This window comes from Leopardus geoffroyi, chromosome A1 (assembly GCF_018350155.1).
Source record: "Leopardus geoffroyi isolate Oge1 chromosome A1, O.geoffroyi_Oge1_pat1.0, whole genome shotgun sequence".
NCBI classification, from domain to species: Eukaryota; Metazoa; Chordata; class Mammalia; order Carnivora; family Felidae; genus Leopardus; species Leopardus geoffroyi.
In genome coordinates this window covers 15760498-15779953 of record NC_059326.1, presented here as the reverse complement: position 1 = coordinate 15779953, position 19456 = coordinate 15760498, and the positions used below count along the sequence as shown (strand labels likewise).

Genomic DNA, 19456 nt, shown 5'->3' with positions numbered 1-19456 from the left:
CCCATTTTGCCCATCCCCCTTCCCACACCCCCTCCAGTAACCCTCAATTTGTTCTCCATATTTATGAGTCTCTTCTGTTTTGTCCCCATCCCTGTTTTTATATTATTTTTGTTTCCTTTCCCTTATGTTCATCTGTTTTGTCTCTTAAAGTTCTCATATGAGTGAGTATGACATTTTCTTTACACTTGAAAATACTTTAAAATTTTAGTCTCTCTTTACTAGTTTTTTGAAGTAAATGTTGATTTGCTTTTTTTTTTTTTTAACTTTCAAAATGCTGGATTTTTTGTTTCCTGGTCACAATAAATCAGTTTTTCATTTCTCTGTGCATAAAACTGTATGTATACATGTTTAATATAAAATATAGAAATAGTTAGGTTTGTTTTTTGAGATTCTGCAGAAATACTCTATTGATTCAATTTTTTATAAATAAGGTGTGATGAAGTGAATTCTTATATCTATGTGGGTTTCATTTTAAATCATAGGCATTTGTAAAATAATGAATTTTTAGGGGCGCCTGGGTGGCGCAGTCGGTTAGGCGTCCGACTTCAGCCAGGTCACGATCTCGCGGTCCGTGAGTTCGAGCCCCGCGTCAGGCTCTGGGCTGATGGCTCAGAGCCTGGAGCCTGTTTCCGATTCTGTGTCTCCCTCTCTCTCTGCCCCTCCCCCGTTCATGCTCTGTCTCTCTCTGTCCCAAGAAGGATAAGTGAACGTTGAAAAAAAAAAAAAATTAAAAAAAAAAAAATAATAATAATGAATTTTTAGGTATGTGTATTATATTTTATGATGGTTTTTGGTTTTTTTTATTAACAAAATAGTTTCTAAGGAGCTGTTAAATTGAATTTGTCGGAAATTGCTTAAATTCCTAATTTCCTCTTCTTTTTAAAAATTTTTTAACGTTTATTTTTGAGAGAGAGAAAGTGGGAGAGGGGCAAAGGGAGAGGGAGGCAAAGGATTCAAAGCAGAGGGATGTCCCTTGCAGAGGATATCTCTGCGCTGACAGCAGAGAGCCTGATGTGGGACTCAGATTCAAGAACTGTGAGATCATGACCTGAACTGGTGTTGGATGCTTAACCGACTGAGCCACCCAGCACCCCAGTTTTCTTATTTCCTCTTACAAGCTAGGTGTCTTTGAGCCTAACATTACAACTGACTAGAGCTGTTGATTTGTTTAGATCTAATTATGCCAGAAAACGTGTTAAGAAGTAGATACCTATAATAGTACAACTGAAGATAAAACCCCAAATTCTTCATTTATTTTTGTGTAGACTTAAATTTAATAGAAACTAATTATATGGCATCTATGTTTTATATGTTTGCATTTAATGGTTTTACTCTTCACTTAAATATTTTTGTTATATTCTATTCATGTACTCAAAGATACATATTTCATATATAGACTTTTTTCTTTGTCGTATGAACTAATTTCTATAAAATGTAATCAAAATTAAGTTTATGTAAATGTTCTGTATTTGGTAGCTGTAGTGTTTGTGCATTTTCCTCATATGTGGAAGGAGCACCAAAAGATAATTGATCTAATTTTGTTAAAATAGCATTTTTGTTAGGGTTATGCCTGATTATTTTCATGAGCTCTGCCTCTTTTTAAAGCAGAAATTAAGAAGAAATGTGAATCTGTTAGAGAAGCTTGTTATGCAAGAGACATTATCCTGTTTAGTGGTCAACCTATACCCAGGAAATGAAGGATATTCTCTGATGCTCAGGGGAAAAAATGGATCAGGTAAGAACCTCCAAAGAGCTACAGCCACAGATATCCCTCTGCAAGGCAGGGTGTGCTGTCTTCTAGAAGTAGAAGTGGTCTGTCCTTCAGGTCATTGATGACTTAATAAAAGAACCCTTTGAGTCCAAATTTTCCTCTTTACTATGTTTTGTTAGAAATTATCTCTAAGATGATTAGCCTTCATGAATATGCATTTGTAAAGAATTCTAATTGAGGTAGGTCTTTGAAGTTAAATTGTATAAGACCCAACCTTTAAATAATTGTCACAATTTTCTATTTCTATTTATACTTTAAGATAGCATAAGGTGTTTTATGTTTTTCTTCTGTATTTTGACTGTACTGAGTCTGAAACCTTCAAAATTAAGCAGATTCACTGCCTTTTGAATAATTTTTCATATTTACATTTCTATTAATGTAAACTTGAAAATAGAGTTTTGGAATATAAGCACTCTTAGATTTCACTAAAGACATCTTAGAAATGTGTTATGGTGATGATGATGTGGGTTCTACAAGGAAATCACCTATTTAAGAATTTCTTCTTCTGGGGCGCCTGGGTGGCGCAGTCGGTTAAGCGTCCGACTTCAGCCAGGTCACGATCTCGCGGTCTGTGAGTTCGAGCCCCGCGTCAGGCTCTGGGCTGATGGCTCAGAGCCTGGAGCCTGTTTCCGATTCTGTGTCTCCCTCTCTCTCTGCCCCTCCCCCGTTCATGCTCTCTCTCTCTCTGTCCCAAAAATAAAAAAAATATAAAAAATAAAAATAAAAAAAAAACGTTGAAAAAAAAGAATTTCTTCTTCTGTTGATAATGTATTGTAAAATGTAACAGCCAGAGAATTTTGTTCTGTAAGTGACCATTTTTCATATGAGGTATCAAATTATCACTCTTATTTTCAGATTAGATTAAGTTGTTTTAAAGGGAATTTTCAGTTACCAGCATTGGAATTTTATCATATTCTCATTTTTGCACTACTGGCTGTGGTTTGCATTATGTTGTTATGCCAGATTCTTTTTCACATGTGTTGGAGGTTTTCTCCTTTCTGGCCTAAAATTGTATACAGTTTACCAAGTCTTATAGCAGTATGTGAAGTGATTTATTTGTAAGACAAATAAAGAAGGACTTTAGAAGAGCCTTTTGGATTTATTTGCTTTATTTTTTTATGAAAACTCATTTAAATTATGCACCTAAGCTTTATGGTGAGCCTGATATTTTCAGAAACTTTATGTTTTAAAATTAAGATTCTGAGACCATTCGACTGCCTTATGAAGAAGGGGAATTGCTTGAATACTTGGATGCAGAAGAATTACCTCCAATTTTGGTTGATCTCCTAGAAAAATCTCAGGTACAAATTTGTCTCTTTAAAATTTCATTAGGGTCTCCTGGGTAGCTCAGTCAATTAACTGTCCGGCTTTGCCTCAGGTCATGATCTCATGGCTTGTGAGTTTGAGCCCTGCATTGGGCTCTGTGCTGACAGGTCAGAGCCTGGAGCCTGCTTCAGATCCTGTGTCTCCCTCTCTCTCTCTCTGCCTCTCCCTCTGCTCACGCTCTGTCTCTCAAAAATAAACAATAAAAAAAAATATTTTTTAAATGTCGTTAGATTTGTCATCTCTGTGGTGTTTGTTATAAATGATATTTATATTTAAATGATATTAAATTCTCAGTGGTATTTGGAATAGGAAGTGAGACATTGTATGTAATTAGGTGGTAACCATTTTATTGTGGGATACTTACCCTTAGGCTGTACTGAAATGTATAGATTTAGTTGATTCTTCTAAAATTCCTTTAATAATTTGCTCATTTGTTAGAAATTTCTCTGTACCTACAACAAGGATTATGGGAGAAACTCCTGACTTTGGCTTCACTCCAGCGATACTGTATACTTAGGAAAAAAAAGCCATCTGATGGGAACTTGCATTTTCTTCTAGCCCTAGTCGTCTAGAGGTCTGTCCACACTTTCTGCCTGCCTTTCTGTTAAAATGGATGAAAAGTATTCTGTTCTTAAGAAATCCCCTCTACTTGTATTCTGGATCCTCCTTCTCAAGGACTTGCGACTATAACCTCTCCTTCTATCATCTCTTTACTTCTTTCTACTAGATGAAAAATACAAGTATGTTTTACTGTATCTGAACTTAAAAAAATAATCCTCCCTTGACCCCGTGTTCTTCAGCTAGTGTTGTACAATTCTGCTTTTCTTGATGGCAAAGCTACTCACAAAGTTGTCTATAATCATACTGTTTTTTTCTCACATCCCGTTATTTTCTCTACCCACCGCTTTCAGCATTATAACATCACCATTCTACAGAGGCATGTTTGTCAAGGTTACCAATGATCTCCATGGCACAGAATCAGTTGGTCACTTTTCTGTTCTCATCTTTAATTGGTCTCAACAAAATACAGTGCAAATGAACTTTCCTCCTTGAGACACCCTTCGTTTGGCTTCTGAGACATCTCATTCTGGTTTTCCTCTTCTCTCTGTTCCTTCAGTCTTCTTTACTGTCTTCCCTCTTCCACTCCTAAATGTGTGCAGGTTTCAGAGTTCATTCCTAGGCCCTCTATTCTTTAGTAACACTGTCTCTGGATGATCTCAGCCAGTGTCAGCCTGTGACTTGAAAAATGACATCTAGGGGTGCCTGAGTGGCTCAGTGGGTTGGGCATCTGACTTTGGCTTGGGTCATGGTTCATGGTTCGTGAGTTCGATCCCCGGGTTGAGCTCTGTGCTGACAGCTCAACCTGGAGCCTGCTTCGGATTCTGTGTCTCCCTCTTTTTCTGCCTCTCCCCCGCCGACACTATGTCTCTGTTTCTCAAAAATAAATAAACATTAAAAAAAATTTTTTTTATTAAATAAAATAAAAGTGACATTTTATCCCTTGCTTATATCTTCAGGACTATTCCTTCAAGCTCCAAACTTCTGTTTACTAGGATATGTATTAGGTTCCTCAAACTTAAAATGACAAAAACAGAACTTTTGATTTTGCCTTCCAAAACAGTTCTTGTCCTTCTAATCTCAGACTCTGCTCTGACCTTTTACGTTCAGTCCAACAGTAAATGTCATCTGTACCTTCAAAATATGTATGGTCATGACCTGCTATAGTTACCTTGCTGAGCTTTTTGCTTTCATTCTGGAACCCCAGAAATCAGTTCTCCGCAGACAACTAGATTCAGCTTATAAAACAAACAGTAGGAAAAAAAAGTTCCCAGGCTTCAAATTCTTCAGTGTCTTCTCACTGTATAAAACCTCTGTCTTCTTGTCTTCATCTCCTGATTCTCATCCCAGTCTTTATACTCCAGCCATGCATTGTTCTTTACGTACTAAAACACACCAGGTATATTCCTACCTTAAGGACTGTCATCTGCTATTCCTTCTGTCTGGAATGATCTGTGCCAGATGTCCAGTCCTTTGTTGTGATTCAGGCCTAAGCTAAAAAGTCACTCCTTCAGAGAGGTTTCTTTCTGAGCACACAATCTATGTTAGCTCCTCCCTATTTTATTTCCTTTTTAGCATTCATCACTAAGATTATCTTGTTTATTTCTGTACATGCTTATTGCTTGTCTTCCCACACTGAGAGCAAATGTTGTCCCACCACCCGTATATCTGTGAAGCTTCTTTAGTGCCTGGCCTATAGTTCACGTTGTCATGGACATAATAATGACTCATAGCATAGAAAGTCACAGGCTCCAGTAAAAGTTCTGAAAGCGTGAAAAAACACAACACTTTATATAAATGACTAATGTAGATTGTAATTAGCAAGACTTGAATTATAAAAGTCCTTACTTTTGGACGTACAAAAGGATTGGAAAACAGACAATATTTGAATTTATAGTTCACTTTCTTCCTTTTATAAATAAAGACTGTCCTATTTCTGGATATCTTAGAGCGAATAGAAGTTTCATCTAGAAGCTGAAACTGGCAGGGTTGATTGACACTTGATAACAAAAGAGAAACTTGGTGGGGCGCCTGGGTGGCGCAGTCGGTTAAGCGTCCGACTTCAGCCAGGTCACGATCTCGCGGTCCGTGAGTTCGAGCCCCGCGTCAGGCTCTGGGCTGAGGGCTCAGAGCCTGGAGCCTGTTTCCGATTCTGTGTCTCCCTCTCTCTCTGCCCCTCCCCCGTTCATGCTCTGTCTCTCTCTGTCCCAAAAATAAATAAACGTTGAAAAAAAAAAAAAGACAAACTTGGTAACAATGACAGAGTTAGCAAAGTATAACAGCCAGTGAGCGTCAAGAATAGCATTTCCAGGGGCGCCTGGGTGGCGCAGTCGGTTAAGCGTCCGACTTCAGCCAGGTCACCATCTCGCGGTCTGTGAGTTCGAGCCCCGCGTCAGGCTCTGGGCTGATGGCTCAGAGCCTGGAGCCTGTTTCCGATTCTGTGTCTCCCTCTCTCTCTGCCCCTCCCCCGTTCATGCTCTGTCTCTCTCTGTCCCAAAAATAAATAAACGTTGAAAAAAAAAAAATTTAAAAAAAAAGAATAGCATTTCCAGTGATTTGTAATATTAATAGTATATAAATGTCAAAACCCAATCTATAACTAAGAAACCATTAAACAATTTGAAACTGCTTGTTGAATCATAATGATGAACATAAAATAATTCCTTGGAAAAGTTTATATAATGGTAAATCCATCAAGGAAGTCCACTTTAGAGTATGTGAGTGGCTAGAAGTATTGCATAAGCATGTAAAGAACTTGAAACATTCAATATAAGCAGACTTCTGTAGGCTTTTGAAAAATGAGATTTACTTAAATATTTTCACTCAAAACAGGTTAATATTTTTCATTGTGGATGTGTCATAGCAGAAATACGTGACTACAGGCAGTCCAGTAATATGAAATCTCCTGGTTACCAAAGTAGGCATATTCTCTTACGTCCAACAATGCAGGTAAGGAATGTTTAACTATTTTAGGAGTGCCTGGCTGACTCAGTCAGTGGAATGTGTGAGACTTGATCTTGGGGTTCCAAATGTGAGCCCCCATGTTGAATATAGAAGTTAGTTAAAAATAAAATCTTTGGGGGCGCCTGGGTGGCTCAGTCGGTTAAGCGGCCGACTTCAGCTCGGGTCATGATCTCGCGGTCCGTGAGTTCGAGCCCCACGTCAGGCTCTGCTGACAGCTCAGAGCCTGGAGCCTGTTTCGGATTCTGTGTCTCCCTCTCTCTGACCCTCCCCCGTTCATGCTCTGTCTGTCTCTCTCTCTCAAAAATAAATAAATGTTAAAAAAAAATAAAAATAAATAAAAATAAAATCTTTGAAGTGCACCTGGGTGGCTTGGTCAGTTGAGTGTCCAACTTTGACTCAGGTCCCCAGTCTCTGCAGTTGTGAGTTCGAGCCCCACATTGGGCTCACTGGTATCAGCACAGGACCTGCTTTGGATCCTCTGTTCCCCACTTCGTCTGCCCCTCCCTCACTCGCACTCTCTCAAAAATAAACATTTAAAAAAATGTTTTTAATAAAATAAAATCTTTAAAAAGAAAAATGTATTTTCGATTTTATTTGGAGTTTTATTAAGTATCTTCATATGTTTGTACATTAATGTGTTTTTTAAAACTTTTATTTCCTTTAGACTTTAATCTGTGATGTGCATTCAATAACAAGTGATAACCATAAATGGACCCAGGTTAGTTGTTTTTTAATTCCAAACAGAGAAAATACAGGATGGAATAATACTTAACAAGAAGTAAAGCGAAAGATATTTTATTTGTAATTTTATTCATGAGTAAATTTTGGGATTCTTTAATGAGCTTTAGAAATCAGGGGTCTGTTGGGGTGCCTGGGTGGCTCAGCTGGTTAAGCATCCGACTCTTGACTTTGGCTCAAGTCATGATCCCACACTATGTGGGTTTAAGCCCTATATCTGGCTCTGTGCTGACAGCATGAAGCCTGCTTGGGATTCTGTCTCCCTCTCTCTCTCTGCGCCTCCCCTGCTTGCTCTCTTATCTTTCAAAAAAATAAACTAAAAAAAAAAAAAGAAATCAAGGGTCTCATCATCCATGCAGTAATCCTTCAAAGAACTAAGCAGTTCAATCCCATTTGCTTTAGGACCATGAGGAAATAGGGTCAGGCTGACCTGAGCTGCCCAATATGTGAAATTCAGTTTTTTATGCCCTCTCAAACAGAAGAAAAAAAATTCTTTTATACCATGGATACAAGTGGATTCTGATTTTCCATAATCTAGGATTCTAAAGCGAGCTTACCCTGTCTTTGCCATTCGTACCAGTTGCAGCACTGGGGGAACTCTATTACCCTTGAGAATAGCCAGTAACTCTCCAGTGCTCACTCAGTATATATGAGGTGCTAACTCACAATAGTGTTCGCTTATTTCTTTGCTGCTATAGAGAGGAATAGTTACTAAACCAAAGAAAATATCAATAATGAAAATTATCTGCAAAATACGGTTATGAGTTGTAAGTAACTGTCAAGTGTGTTTTAATTTGGGCTATAATCTTTACAGGGTTAAAAGCTATTGAAAGAATATTCAAAACAATTAAAATCATTGGCCACCATCAGATGTTGCTAGGGTATCAGTTTTTTTTTTTTTTTTTTTTTTTTAATTTATTTATTTATTTTTTTAACGTTTTATTTATTTTTGAGACAGGGAGAGACAGAGCATGAACAGGGGAGGGTCAGAGAGACGGAGACACAGAATCAGAAGCAGGCTTCAGGCTCTTGAGCTGTCAGCCCAGAGCCTGACGCGGGGCTCGAACTCACGGACCACGAGATCGTGACCTGAGCCAAAGTCGGACGCTCAACCGACTGAGCCACCCAGGCGCCCCAAGGGTATCAGTTTCTTATTCTGAAGATGAATAAAGGGAAAGTCTGTAGCATTTTACTCTGCTTTTCTTGTATGAACTGTATGTTAGGTGGCCAAAGAATAACTAAGATTAGAAAGTTCTTTAGGAAAATTAGATCTTAAAAGTTTTCACAAGAAAAAAAAAATTTGTAGCTGTGGGTAATGAAACCTGTTAACTAGACTTAGGGTGGTGATCATTTTTCAGTGTACAGGAGTATCAAATTACTTGTCCTCCTGGAAATATGTTCTGTGTCCGTTACACCTCAACAGAAGAGAGAGAGAACAGACAGAATTATCCTGGTAAAGAGTAAATGTTAGTAGGGGAGATCGCCTATAGGTAGATGCATAGTTCCTGTCTTGGAAAAATAACCACCTGCCTCTCTGCGCAAAAGTTTATTTTCTTAATTTGCTTTCTAATAAACATGAGTTTAGAGTTAACTTTTGAGAATATGATACATTCAAAAATGCTTCAATAATCATCTATTTAAGTGGGTTCCAGTAAGAATCAGGAAGTATAGAAGATAATTTAGCATTAACATTTCTGATATTTGTGAAAAATTTAATTTTTTTGCATGAGGTGCATATAAATGGTGCTTTTGTAATTAAGGATTCCAAATAGAGATTTCTACTTGTGATTTCACATATTATAGATATTATTGATACCTCAACTGTTAGATGTTGGCATAGGCTCCATAGCATTCCTGCTTGATGCATAATCTTACCACGATTGAAAGGTTGACACTCCCAACTACGTAGCACATATACAGCCTCAATAGAGAAAGGAAAAAAAAGAATTCCTGCTAATAGATACAGAAGAAATAAATGATGGACTTTTTAAAATATCAATTTGGAAGTCTTAATCTAGACAGGTGTAACTCTTAGGTATAAAAGCCATTAGATTATAGGTTCATGGGAAATTTTATAATGCAGAGATCTGACTGACCCCATTGGTGTAAAAATGGGACAGTCATTGTGTTTCTCCTGGTGTGATGCAAGAGAAAGTATATAACAATACCAATAAAGAATTCTTGTCTAAAAAAATAGAACCAGAATTAAATTCAGCTTCTAGATCTAACAGTGTATGGAATTGGGGAAATAAGAGAAACTTAAGTGACACAGTGTGGAGATAGTCAGCCAGGAAGTAATTGGGTCAAATCCAACAAATCAATTACATGAGAAAAGGGAAAAAACGTGGGAGAAGAAGTGATCATTACAGAACAAAGTAAGATGTTTAAAAGATAAAAACCCAATACAAAGTGTAGAGTTTGAGTTCAAATTCAAACAAACCAACTAAAAATACACTCTTGAGGTAATGGGACATTTAAATCCAGACTGGATGTTAGAGGTCCTTATCAGTTAGCAATGCATGCTGAAGTATTTTGAGATGAAACAATACAACATCAAAGATGTATTTTAAATTACTCCAGCAAAAGAAAAGCATAAGAAGTTAAGGGGTGGTTGTTAAATGAAATTAAGTGTTGGTACATGGATGTCACTACACTTCTCCTTTTGTGTACATTTGAAAATATCCATAATAAGTTGAACTGTTGAAAGAAGCAGTGTTTCTTTCTTTGCAAAAATCCTTATTCAGCAGTAATATTGACTCATTTGACTGTAAAATACTTAGTTGTTGCTGTTAAAACATTTCACTGATTAAGTCAAAAAAAGAAAAAAAAAACAGTAAATAAAACCTGTAGAGCACCTGTATACATTTTGGAATTGGGAATATAGAGTTTACACAGTATTAGTGTAATCATTTTTATTCTTGTAATGAAGTTAAGCTGAGTATTGAATAGGATGGTTATTAAAAATTCTATGATACATCGTGATCTTGTAAGTTTTGTGGGAGCAGATGATTTTATCTGTTCACTACTTGATCCTCAACTCTTAGAACAGAGGCTAACACATAGTAGGTGCCCAGTAAATATTTATTGAATCAGTGAATAGGCATTCTTACAACTTGACCATTTTGTAAACTACAAATTACTGAATTTCCATTAATAATTTCATTATGCTGTCAAGTTTCTGAAGTCTGCAAAGTTGTGACGTGAAATACTGTGTTTTATGGTAGTACATAGAGTTCCAAGGAATATTTCTAGATTAAGAAATATGTATGATTTGAAAAACTTAAATCTGGTACTGACATATGTTATACATTTTAGGAAGATAAACTCTTGCTTGAGAGCCAACTGATCCTAGCTACAGCTGAACCACTGTGTCTTGATCCTTCTATAGCAGTAACCTGTACTGCAAATAGACTGCTTTATAACAAGCAAAAGATGAACACGCGCCCCATGAAACGGTAATTGCCTTTGTAGATGGGTAAACCAAAAGATGCTCCTAGACAATTAGCTTTAAATTTTGCTATTTATGGGGGCACCTGGGTGGCTCAGTCAATTAAGTGTCCAACTTCGATTCAGGTCATAATCTCGTGGCTCGTGGGTTTGAGCCCTGTGTTGGGCTCTGTGCTGACAGCTCACAGCCTGAGCCTGCTTCGGATACTGTGTGTGTCTCTGTCTCTGCTCCTCCCCCATTCACACCCTGTCTCTCTCTCTCTCTCCCCTGCAAAAATAAACAAACATTAAAATAAATACATTAATAAAAAAATAAAATTTGCTGTTTATGGTATCTTTTCTCTCTAAAGTATATATATAAGTACTGTGACTTTTTTTTAAATAGGATTTTTATGGCCTTAAGTTACATTTTTTGTGCATTACTGTTTTTAACTACTGTCTGCTTTATATGGGAGTGATGCATTCTCTGCATTTTGTGAAAGGACAAGCTTCCTGTAAGTTTAGAGTCTTTACCAAAAACAGGCTGAGAAGACACAAGTATAAACAGAATAATTTCTTTATTACTAATTACCAGTAACCTGTTTGTTTTGTTAATATTGCTTTTAAAGAAACAATTCATAATTTATTTTTGATATCTGATAAAATACCAGTTTGTGATTAAATACCTTTTTATAACGTGGTAATTTGTTCTTTACATGTTTTAGCTATCTTTTCTACTTAATAAAAGAATGCATATTAACTTGGATCACAGTTATAATTGGTTCATCATTAGGTACTCTTAACAATTGTTTGAGTTGCCCATTTTGGGTCATCTTAAGAGTTCAAAAACATACCCATTTTCTAAACTCCTTAGTTTACTATGTAAACAATATATGCTAAGGAAAAGGTACAGTTTCAGAAATAGTAAAATAAGTCTATATTAGATCTGTCAGCAGTTCTCTAAAGTCTCCTTGTATCTTCACATCTCCATGCCCCACTGCCAAATTTTAAAGTTGGCATTATCTTGACTTCTGTAATAAATTTCTATTTGATCTTCCTGCTACCACCTTTGTTCCCTTTTGGTCTGTTTGCCACATAAGCAAATTGGAATAATCTTCTAAAAACTTCAAAGCAGATTATGCCACCACTTGCTTAAATTTCCATAAAAGCGTCCCATTGTACTTCACATTAAATCTAAACACATTACCATTGATCTGCAAGACCCCTGCTTCACTCTCTGACCTCATCAATTATGTGTACCCTCATGCTCTAATCATACCTATTTCTGTTTTTAAAACAAAGTAAGTTTTTAATTTTTTTTTTTTTTAATTTTTCTCTCTGTTTCAAATACTCATTCCCTGATCTTACTGTATCTGGTTCTTTCTTGCCATTTATGTCTCAGCTCACACATCGTTTCTTCAAAGAGTCTAGTCCTTCCTTTCTCTTACCTGCTGCTGCGCTATCACTGACTCACTGCAGTATCCCGTCTTCTTTTTTTTCTTTTTTTCCCCCCCTCCTGACCAATGCTCTCTGAAATTATCTGTTTAATTGTGAATGTCTTTTTCCTCTGGACTATCAGCTCCATGGTAGCAGGAATTTTGTCTTGTTCATTTTTATTTTGCCAGTGCCTGGGACTCTGTTTGATAAGTGATAGTGGTGATTTAATTATATTTTAATGCTTACTGATTTAAACCCAGATTTATTCTGAGTTTCTTTTATTTTCAACTCTTTATATTTCAGGTGTTTCAAGAGGTATTCCAGGTCGTCTCTGAATCGGCAGCAGGATCTCTCTCACTGTCCACCTCCGCCTCAGCTAAAATTACTTGATTTCTTACAAAAAAGGAAGGAAAGAAAAGCAGGTCAACATTATGACCTCAAGATTTCTAAAGCAGGAAATGTAAGTGTGTTTTTTAAATGAAGCTTATTATTTCAAAAACCTTGCTCATTTTGAATTTTTCAGCATTTTAATACTGTTTTTAATTTTTCAGTGTGTAGATATGTGGAAACGGAGTCCCTGTAATTTGGCCATACCTTCCGAAGTGGATGTAAGTCAGTTCATGAATTGCATTTATTTTCATACAAGATTCTTAAGTTTAATAGCAACTGATACTTTGGAAAAACAAAGACTCTTACTTGTTTTAAAAACAAAATAATGATTTTTTTTAACCAATTGCTCGTTTTTAGAATATTTCACATTAACGTGTAAGAATGTAGCCCCTTAATACGTTCTGTGTATTGCTGTAGAAGGCCTGTGTTTAGGAATAACAACCAAAGAATTTTGAACCATGGGAAAAGCGCAATAATATGCATTTAATATGTCTTTTTTCATAATACTTCATTATAATTTCCTGATAATGCTCCTTTTCTCAAATTGGTTAAATTTAAAAATTAATATTGGAGAAGTGGTCAAATTAGGAACTTTGGATGGTGTTCTGTACTGATCCATAATAACCATGAACTATTAATGGTAAAAAACATGAAAAAGATCTTTTGATGACTGGTCTCATATTTTTCACTTTCCTATTTCTCCTGTGTTACTTTTTGTTATTCACTCAATTTTACAATTGGTTAGTTATTTTATTTTTTTATTTTTTATTTTTATTTTTTTAATTGAATTGAATTTTATTTTTTAAACTTACATCCAAGTTAGCATATAGTGTAACAGTGATTTCAGGGGTAGATTCCTTAATACCCCTTACCCATTTAGCCCATCCCCCCTCCCACAATCCCTCCAGTAATCCTGTGTTTGTTCTCTATATTTAAGAGTGTCTTATGTTTTCATTCCTCTCCCTGTTTTTATATTTTGCTTCCTTTCCCTTGTGTTCATCTGTTCTGTGTCTTTAAAGTCCTCATATGAGTGAAGTCATATGATATTTGTCTTTCTCTAATATCGCTTAGCATAATACCCTCTAGTTCCGTCCACATAGTTGCAAATGGCAAGATTTTTTTTTTGTTTTTTTTGTTTGTTTGTTTGTTTGCTGAGTAATACTCCATTGTGTATATATACCACATTTTCTTTATTCAGTCATCCATCGATGGACATTTGGGCTCTTTCCATAGTTTGACTATTGTTGATAGTGCTGCTATTCACATTGGGGTGCATGTGTCCCTTCAAAACAGCATACCTGTATCCCTTGGATAAATACCTAGTAGTGCAATTGCTGGATTGTAGGGTAGTTCTATTTTTAATTTTTTGAGGAACCTCTATACTGTTTTCCAGAGTGGCTGCACCAGCTAGCATTCCCACCAACAATGCAAAAGAGATTCTCTTCACATCCTCGCCAATGTCTGTTGTTGTCTGAGTTGTTAATGTTAGCCATTCTGACAGGTGTGAGGTGGTATCTCATTGTGGTTTTGATTTATATTTCCCTGATGATGAGTGATGTTGAGCATTTTTTCATGTGTCAGTTGGCCATCTGGATGTCTTCTTTGGAGAAGTGTCTGTTCATGTCTTTTGCCCGTTTCTTCACTGGATTATTTGTTTTTTTGGGGTTGAGTTTGATAAGTTCTTTATAGATTTTGGGTACTAACCCTTTATGTGATATGTCGTTTGCAAATATCTTCTCTCATTCCATCGGTTGCCTTTTAATTTTGCTGATTGTTTCCTTCGCTGTGCAGAAGCTTTTTATTTTGATGAGGTCCCAGTAGTTCACTTTTGTTTTTGTTTCCCTTGCCTCCGGAGACGTGTTGAGTAAGAAGTTGCTGTGGCCACGATGAAAGAGGTTTTTGCCTGCTTTCTCCTCAAGAATTCTGATGGCTTCTTGTCTTACATTTAGGTTTTTCATCCATTTTGAGTTTATTTTTGTGTACGGTGTAAGAAAGTGGTCCAGGTTCATTCTTCTGCATGTCGCTGTCCAGTTTTCCCAGCACCACTTGCTGAAGAGACTGTCTTTCAGTCTTCCTGCTTTGTCAAAGATTAGTTGGCCATGTGTTTGTGGGTCCATACCTGGGTTCTCTATTCTGTTCCATTGATCTGAATGTCTGTTCTTGTGCCAGTACCATACTCGATGATTACAGCTTCGTAATACGGTTTGAAGCCCAGGATTGTGATGCCTCCTGCTTTGGTTTGCTTTTTCAAGGTTGCTTTGGCTATTCAGGGTCTTTTCTGGTTCCACAATTGGTTAGTTATTTTAATAGGTGTTTATTTTTCTTCTGTATTCTTCATAGGCTGGCTAATGTACTATTGTTATATTTTTTAGATTAGAAGAAAAATTTGTGAAAAACACAAAGCCAAAACCATCAGAATTGCACTATATACAACTCAAGGGAATAAGCCACGTTATTTTTTGATAACTTCTGTGTTTTCTGACGGAATGCTGCTTGAGAAGAGATGTTAGTGTAAATCCCAAAAGGTGGAATTTAGCTTTGAAGGGTAGATTGGATATCTAAAGCAGTGCTTCTCAAACTTTAATATACATCCTAGTCACCTGGCTTGCTTGTTAAAATGCAGATTTTAATTCAGCAGGTATGGGCTAGTGCCTGAGATGCTACAGTTTTGCCAAGCTCCCAAGTTGCATGATAACTGGGGTCCACAGCCTACTTTGAGTAACAAAACCCTAATACAAAGTTTTTCAGTCGGAATCGATCAGAAGACTCCTCTAGAATACCAGTGAAATATAGATTTCAGGCTCCACTTCAGACTTTCCAGTAAAGTCAGGTCTTCAGGGGAAGGACATGGAAATCTGAAATTTTACCAAGTTCCCAGGGGAGTCTGATTTACTCTTAAGATCATGGTTGCCAGTAAAATGAGTATATTTCATTCACACAGACTAGTAGGAGATAATACAGAATATATGGTCATTATCTTACTAGAAAATGGAAAAGGTTCACAAAAATCTTACCAACTTTAATACATAACTTCCCTAGTCTTCCTCCAGTGTTGTCCCCCTGTTACATGACAACTCCTGTTTCCTTCAAGTCCAGCAAAGGAAAAGATCCTGGTCCTGATCTCTCTGACATTCCAACTTTGCTAAAGGATGACTGTGATACCAATTTATGGAATAAAAAGAAGAGGCACTGTCCAAAAAAGCAGCTGTGTTTGTTACACCTATTTAATGACAAAAGAGATTCTGATTTTGTTTTGTTTTTAAAACCAGTTGGTCAAGCTTAACGAATCAGGAGAGTTTTGAACCAAGCATAAATAGTTGGTGATATTAGCGAGTCAGGAATTTTTGTGCTTGAAACTATATTGTTGAGTTACTTAGGTTTTCTCTTTTCGTCACAATACTGATTCCATTACATCTCCTGTCTATCGATTTGATTGTTTAGGTGGAGAAATACGCTAAAGTGGAAAAGTCCATCAAATCTGATGACTCACAACCAACAGTCTGGCCAGCCCATGTAAGTAATCACTACAGCAGTCTCCTTTCTAATAAAGCAGTTTCTAATCTGGGATCTGAATTTATTAAACATGAAGTGCCTAGGATTTTTCTTTTTTTAATTTAAAGGTCGTATTGGGGGTTTAGTGAATTAAAGGAAAAAACAGGTGTTTTGTTTTTCATACAGTATGGTTTCCATTATAAAGGGCAATTTTAATGTAATACTGCATTTTTACTTCTCTTTTGGTTGCATAATGAAGTTTTATCTTTTTAGTATTTAGTATTTGCATTCGTATGTCCATATGAAATTCTGCCATATTTCACTTGGGCTTGGTTAACTGTTTGGAACTCTTCATTCTTAAAGTGCTATGTAAAAAAGAGTCCTAGTCTTTATTCTCTCAGAAGTGTTAAACAGGTCTATAACCAAAATGCTGTGTCTTCTTATTGCCCAATACAAGTTAATATGTCGTTTATGTTGTTAATTTTGATTATGTATTTACTGAAGAAGGTGCTTATCTGGGGTGTTCTGTCTTTTTCAGGATGTAAAAGATGATTATGTATTTGAATGTGAAGCTGGTAATCAGTATCAGAAAACAAAGCTGACCATTTTGCAGTCACTTGGTGATCCACTTTACTATGGCAAAATACAGCCATGTAAAGAAGATGAAGAAAATGACAGCCAGATGTCTCCATCCCAGTGAGTTCTGTTAAATACATGTAATTGACAAAATTAGGCATCAGAATTTATTCAGCAACTACTGATGAACCATTAATGAATAAAAGTTTCCCTTTGAGGATTCATTTGTTAGTTAAGTACTCCAGTTAGATTTGTGAGTGGACATAAGTAAACCTAAATTACAGTTACCATGTTGTCCAAGAGTTATTTAAAATAATAATGATATATTTTTAAAAATCTGTGGTATAAATATTTTCATACTTGCTTTGAACGGTATGCCATTGATACCCCTCTTACTCATTATGACTTCTTCCTGGGAGCATGAAGTTTTTCCAAGAAGTAGTTTGTTTAAGTAGGAAGCAAGTTCACTATAAATGATGAAGCTATTAAAGATACTTGGTATTGTGGTACTGCATGTAAGGACAAAGATTCTGCGCTTAATGTAGTTATTGGCTCCAGAAATCTCTATATATTTATATTAATTTGATGTATATATCTAGTGTTTATGTGTCTATACATACATGTACATATATATATATTTGATTTTCCAAAACTTATGGACTACATATATTTAGTACAAGCTAATAGTAGTTAGTTTTGTTTTTATTGTTAGTTTATTAGTTTTTCAATGAAGTTGATGCTGTTTCGAATAGAAGAAACTACAAAGAAGAGGAGCTCAACAGAAAAAAAAGCAGGGGCCAGGCCTATGTTAAATTGTTTATAAAGTCTTTGCTTTTAACACAAGATACTAATTGAAACTAACAGAAAGATGAATTATAAAGAACAACCTCACCAGTATCTAAATAAAAGTCAATGGTAAGAAATAGTTTGTTACGGAATCGTTAGGTAATATTTCACATTAGCCGTTCTTTTGTTGAATACTATGTAGAAAGGTCACATGTTTTGATTACCTGTATTTTAAAAAATCTTCCCCTTAAAGACACATATTGGTCATTTTAAATTATTAACTTTTCTCAAACACAAGAAAATAATAGATACTCTTTTTTTCAAACAAAAAAAAAATCAGTTCAAAACCCAACTGATTAAATCTAACAAGAATTGAATTTTTTGCCTTTATGTCAGGGAGTTGCTGCAAAAATGCTGCATGATTTATTACTTCCAGTCATTCCTCCATATTCATAAATTACTTGAGTTAATAACTATGAAATTAAAGTTTGAGCTGCATTAACCAAGTTTTTTCTTTTTTTTACATTTTATATTTCAGCTCCTCCACAGATGACCATTCAAATTGGTAATTAAAAAATAAACAAACTCACTACTTTAATCTGTTAAGAAATCATATAAATGTCAAATTTTTTAAAAGGATTTGGTAAAGACATTTTATTGAATTGGCAATAAACTACCTTCCTTGTCTAAAATCTCTTCTAAGATCTGCTCTGTAGACATTAATAATGACGAAAATCAAAGGTTAAAGTGAGAGGAAGGCCAAAGGCCTTGCACACAGCAGTCCAGTGAATTGTACTGTAGGGCAGACACTTGCAAGGATGTATAGTATTTGGTAACTTTCAGCCCAGATTTTGTTTTGACACATAAGTTTTGTGCAAAACTACATCTCCCTTAAATTAAATCAACCAAATTATTCACAGGATTATTTTATAATGCATGCAAAACTTGGTCATTGCTTCATAAGTTTAAATGTATTTAAAAAATATTTTTTTTTTGGAATATCTCAGTAGATTTGACTCCTTTTATAAAACTACAATCACTAAAATATGGAAGCCTTCAAAAGTAATCCCAGGGCTCTTTAACACTACTCTTAACCTAATACTTTTCTCTTTCTTAAACATTTCAGGTTTATTATTGGATCAAAGACTGATGCTGAGAGGTAAAAATATTTGATTTGTGTCTTTATCTTTAATCTGGATGGATATGAAAAACTTCATTTTTATAGGATAAGGGAGTACTCTGTCAGGAGTCACAACTTTTTTGTTATACCTTAGCTATTACTAGGATTTTTTTTATAGAATTAGGAAAAAAAGGATTTTGTTTAATTAATGTTTAAAAGAATAATGTTTAAAATATAGTTTATTTTAAATAAGTAAATACATATCTGTGGTAGCTAAGGAAGACAATTCCTAAAATAGTACTTTAATCAGAATGTGGGTAAAAGGTAATGGGTAATTTCTTTGTCTGCTTATTGGTTAAGTAATCTGTGCAATATCTGTATTAAAAGGAAGATGTGTATGTTTATGTTTCGATTGTTAATTAGCAAAATGTTTTGAGCATTAGCTTGTCATTGAAAAGATTAAAAGAATATACTTCTGGCACACAGTTAAATTGTCTAATTTGAGGTTTTTGTGTTAATTTTGATGGAAATTCTTTTATTAGTAGTTATTATTTATTGCCTGTAAATTTATGTTTAAAACAGTTAACTAATCCTTACTTGTTTACTCCTGATATTCCAGGGTTGTCAATCAGTACCAGGAGTTGGTCCAGAATGAAGCCAAATGTCCAGTCAAAATGTCACACAGTTCCAGTGGCTCAGCCAGCTTAAGTCAGCTTTCTCCAGGGAAAGAAACAGAAGTGTGTTTGGTTACTTTTATGCACCTAATTTTTTGCACTGCTACTTTTTTGTGCCTAATCGTTAATTAAGGAATATAAGAAATGTTAAGGACTATTTTTTGAGGGATGGGGGTATTACTTACTATGTAACTTTAT

At 35.6% G+C, this 19456-nt stretch overlaps 1 protein-coding gene across 44 annotated transcripts in view; it reads left to right on the top strand.

Moving 5' to 3' along the window:
• The window catches only part of SUPT20H (SPT20 homolog, SAGA complex component), a 50310-nt gene that overhangs the window by 14649 nt on the left and 16205 nt on the right, over positions 1-19456 (top strand). For 20 of the 44 annotated variants that reach the window (XM_045474529.1, XM_045474447.1, XM_045474505.1 and 17 more), the window contains 12 exons: positions 1606-1735; positions 2969-3072; positions 6488-6604; positions 7284-7337; positions 10673-10812; positions 12524-12680; positions 12772-12828; positions 16052-16123; positions 16641-16798; positions 18003-18029; positions 18591-18623; positions 19204-19321. In XM_045474529.1, coding sequence (XP_045330485.1) covers positions 1606-1735; positions 2969-3072; positions 6488-6604; positions 7284-7337; positions 10673-10812; positions 12524-12680; positions 12772-12828; positions 16052-16123; positions 16641-16798; positions 18003-18029; positions 18591-18623; positions 19204-19321 — 1167 coding nt within the window. The remainder of the gene's footprint in view (positions 1-1605; positions 1736-2968; positions 3073-6487; positions 6605-7283; positions 7338-10672; positions 10813-12523; positions 12681-12771; positions 12829-16051; positions 16124-16640; positions 16799-18002; positions 18030-18590; positions 18624-19203; positions 19322-19456) is intronic. The other 24 variants (XM_045474480.1, XM_045474549.1, XM_045474398.1 and 21 more) reach the window with 4 other exon arrangements.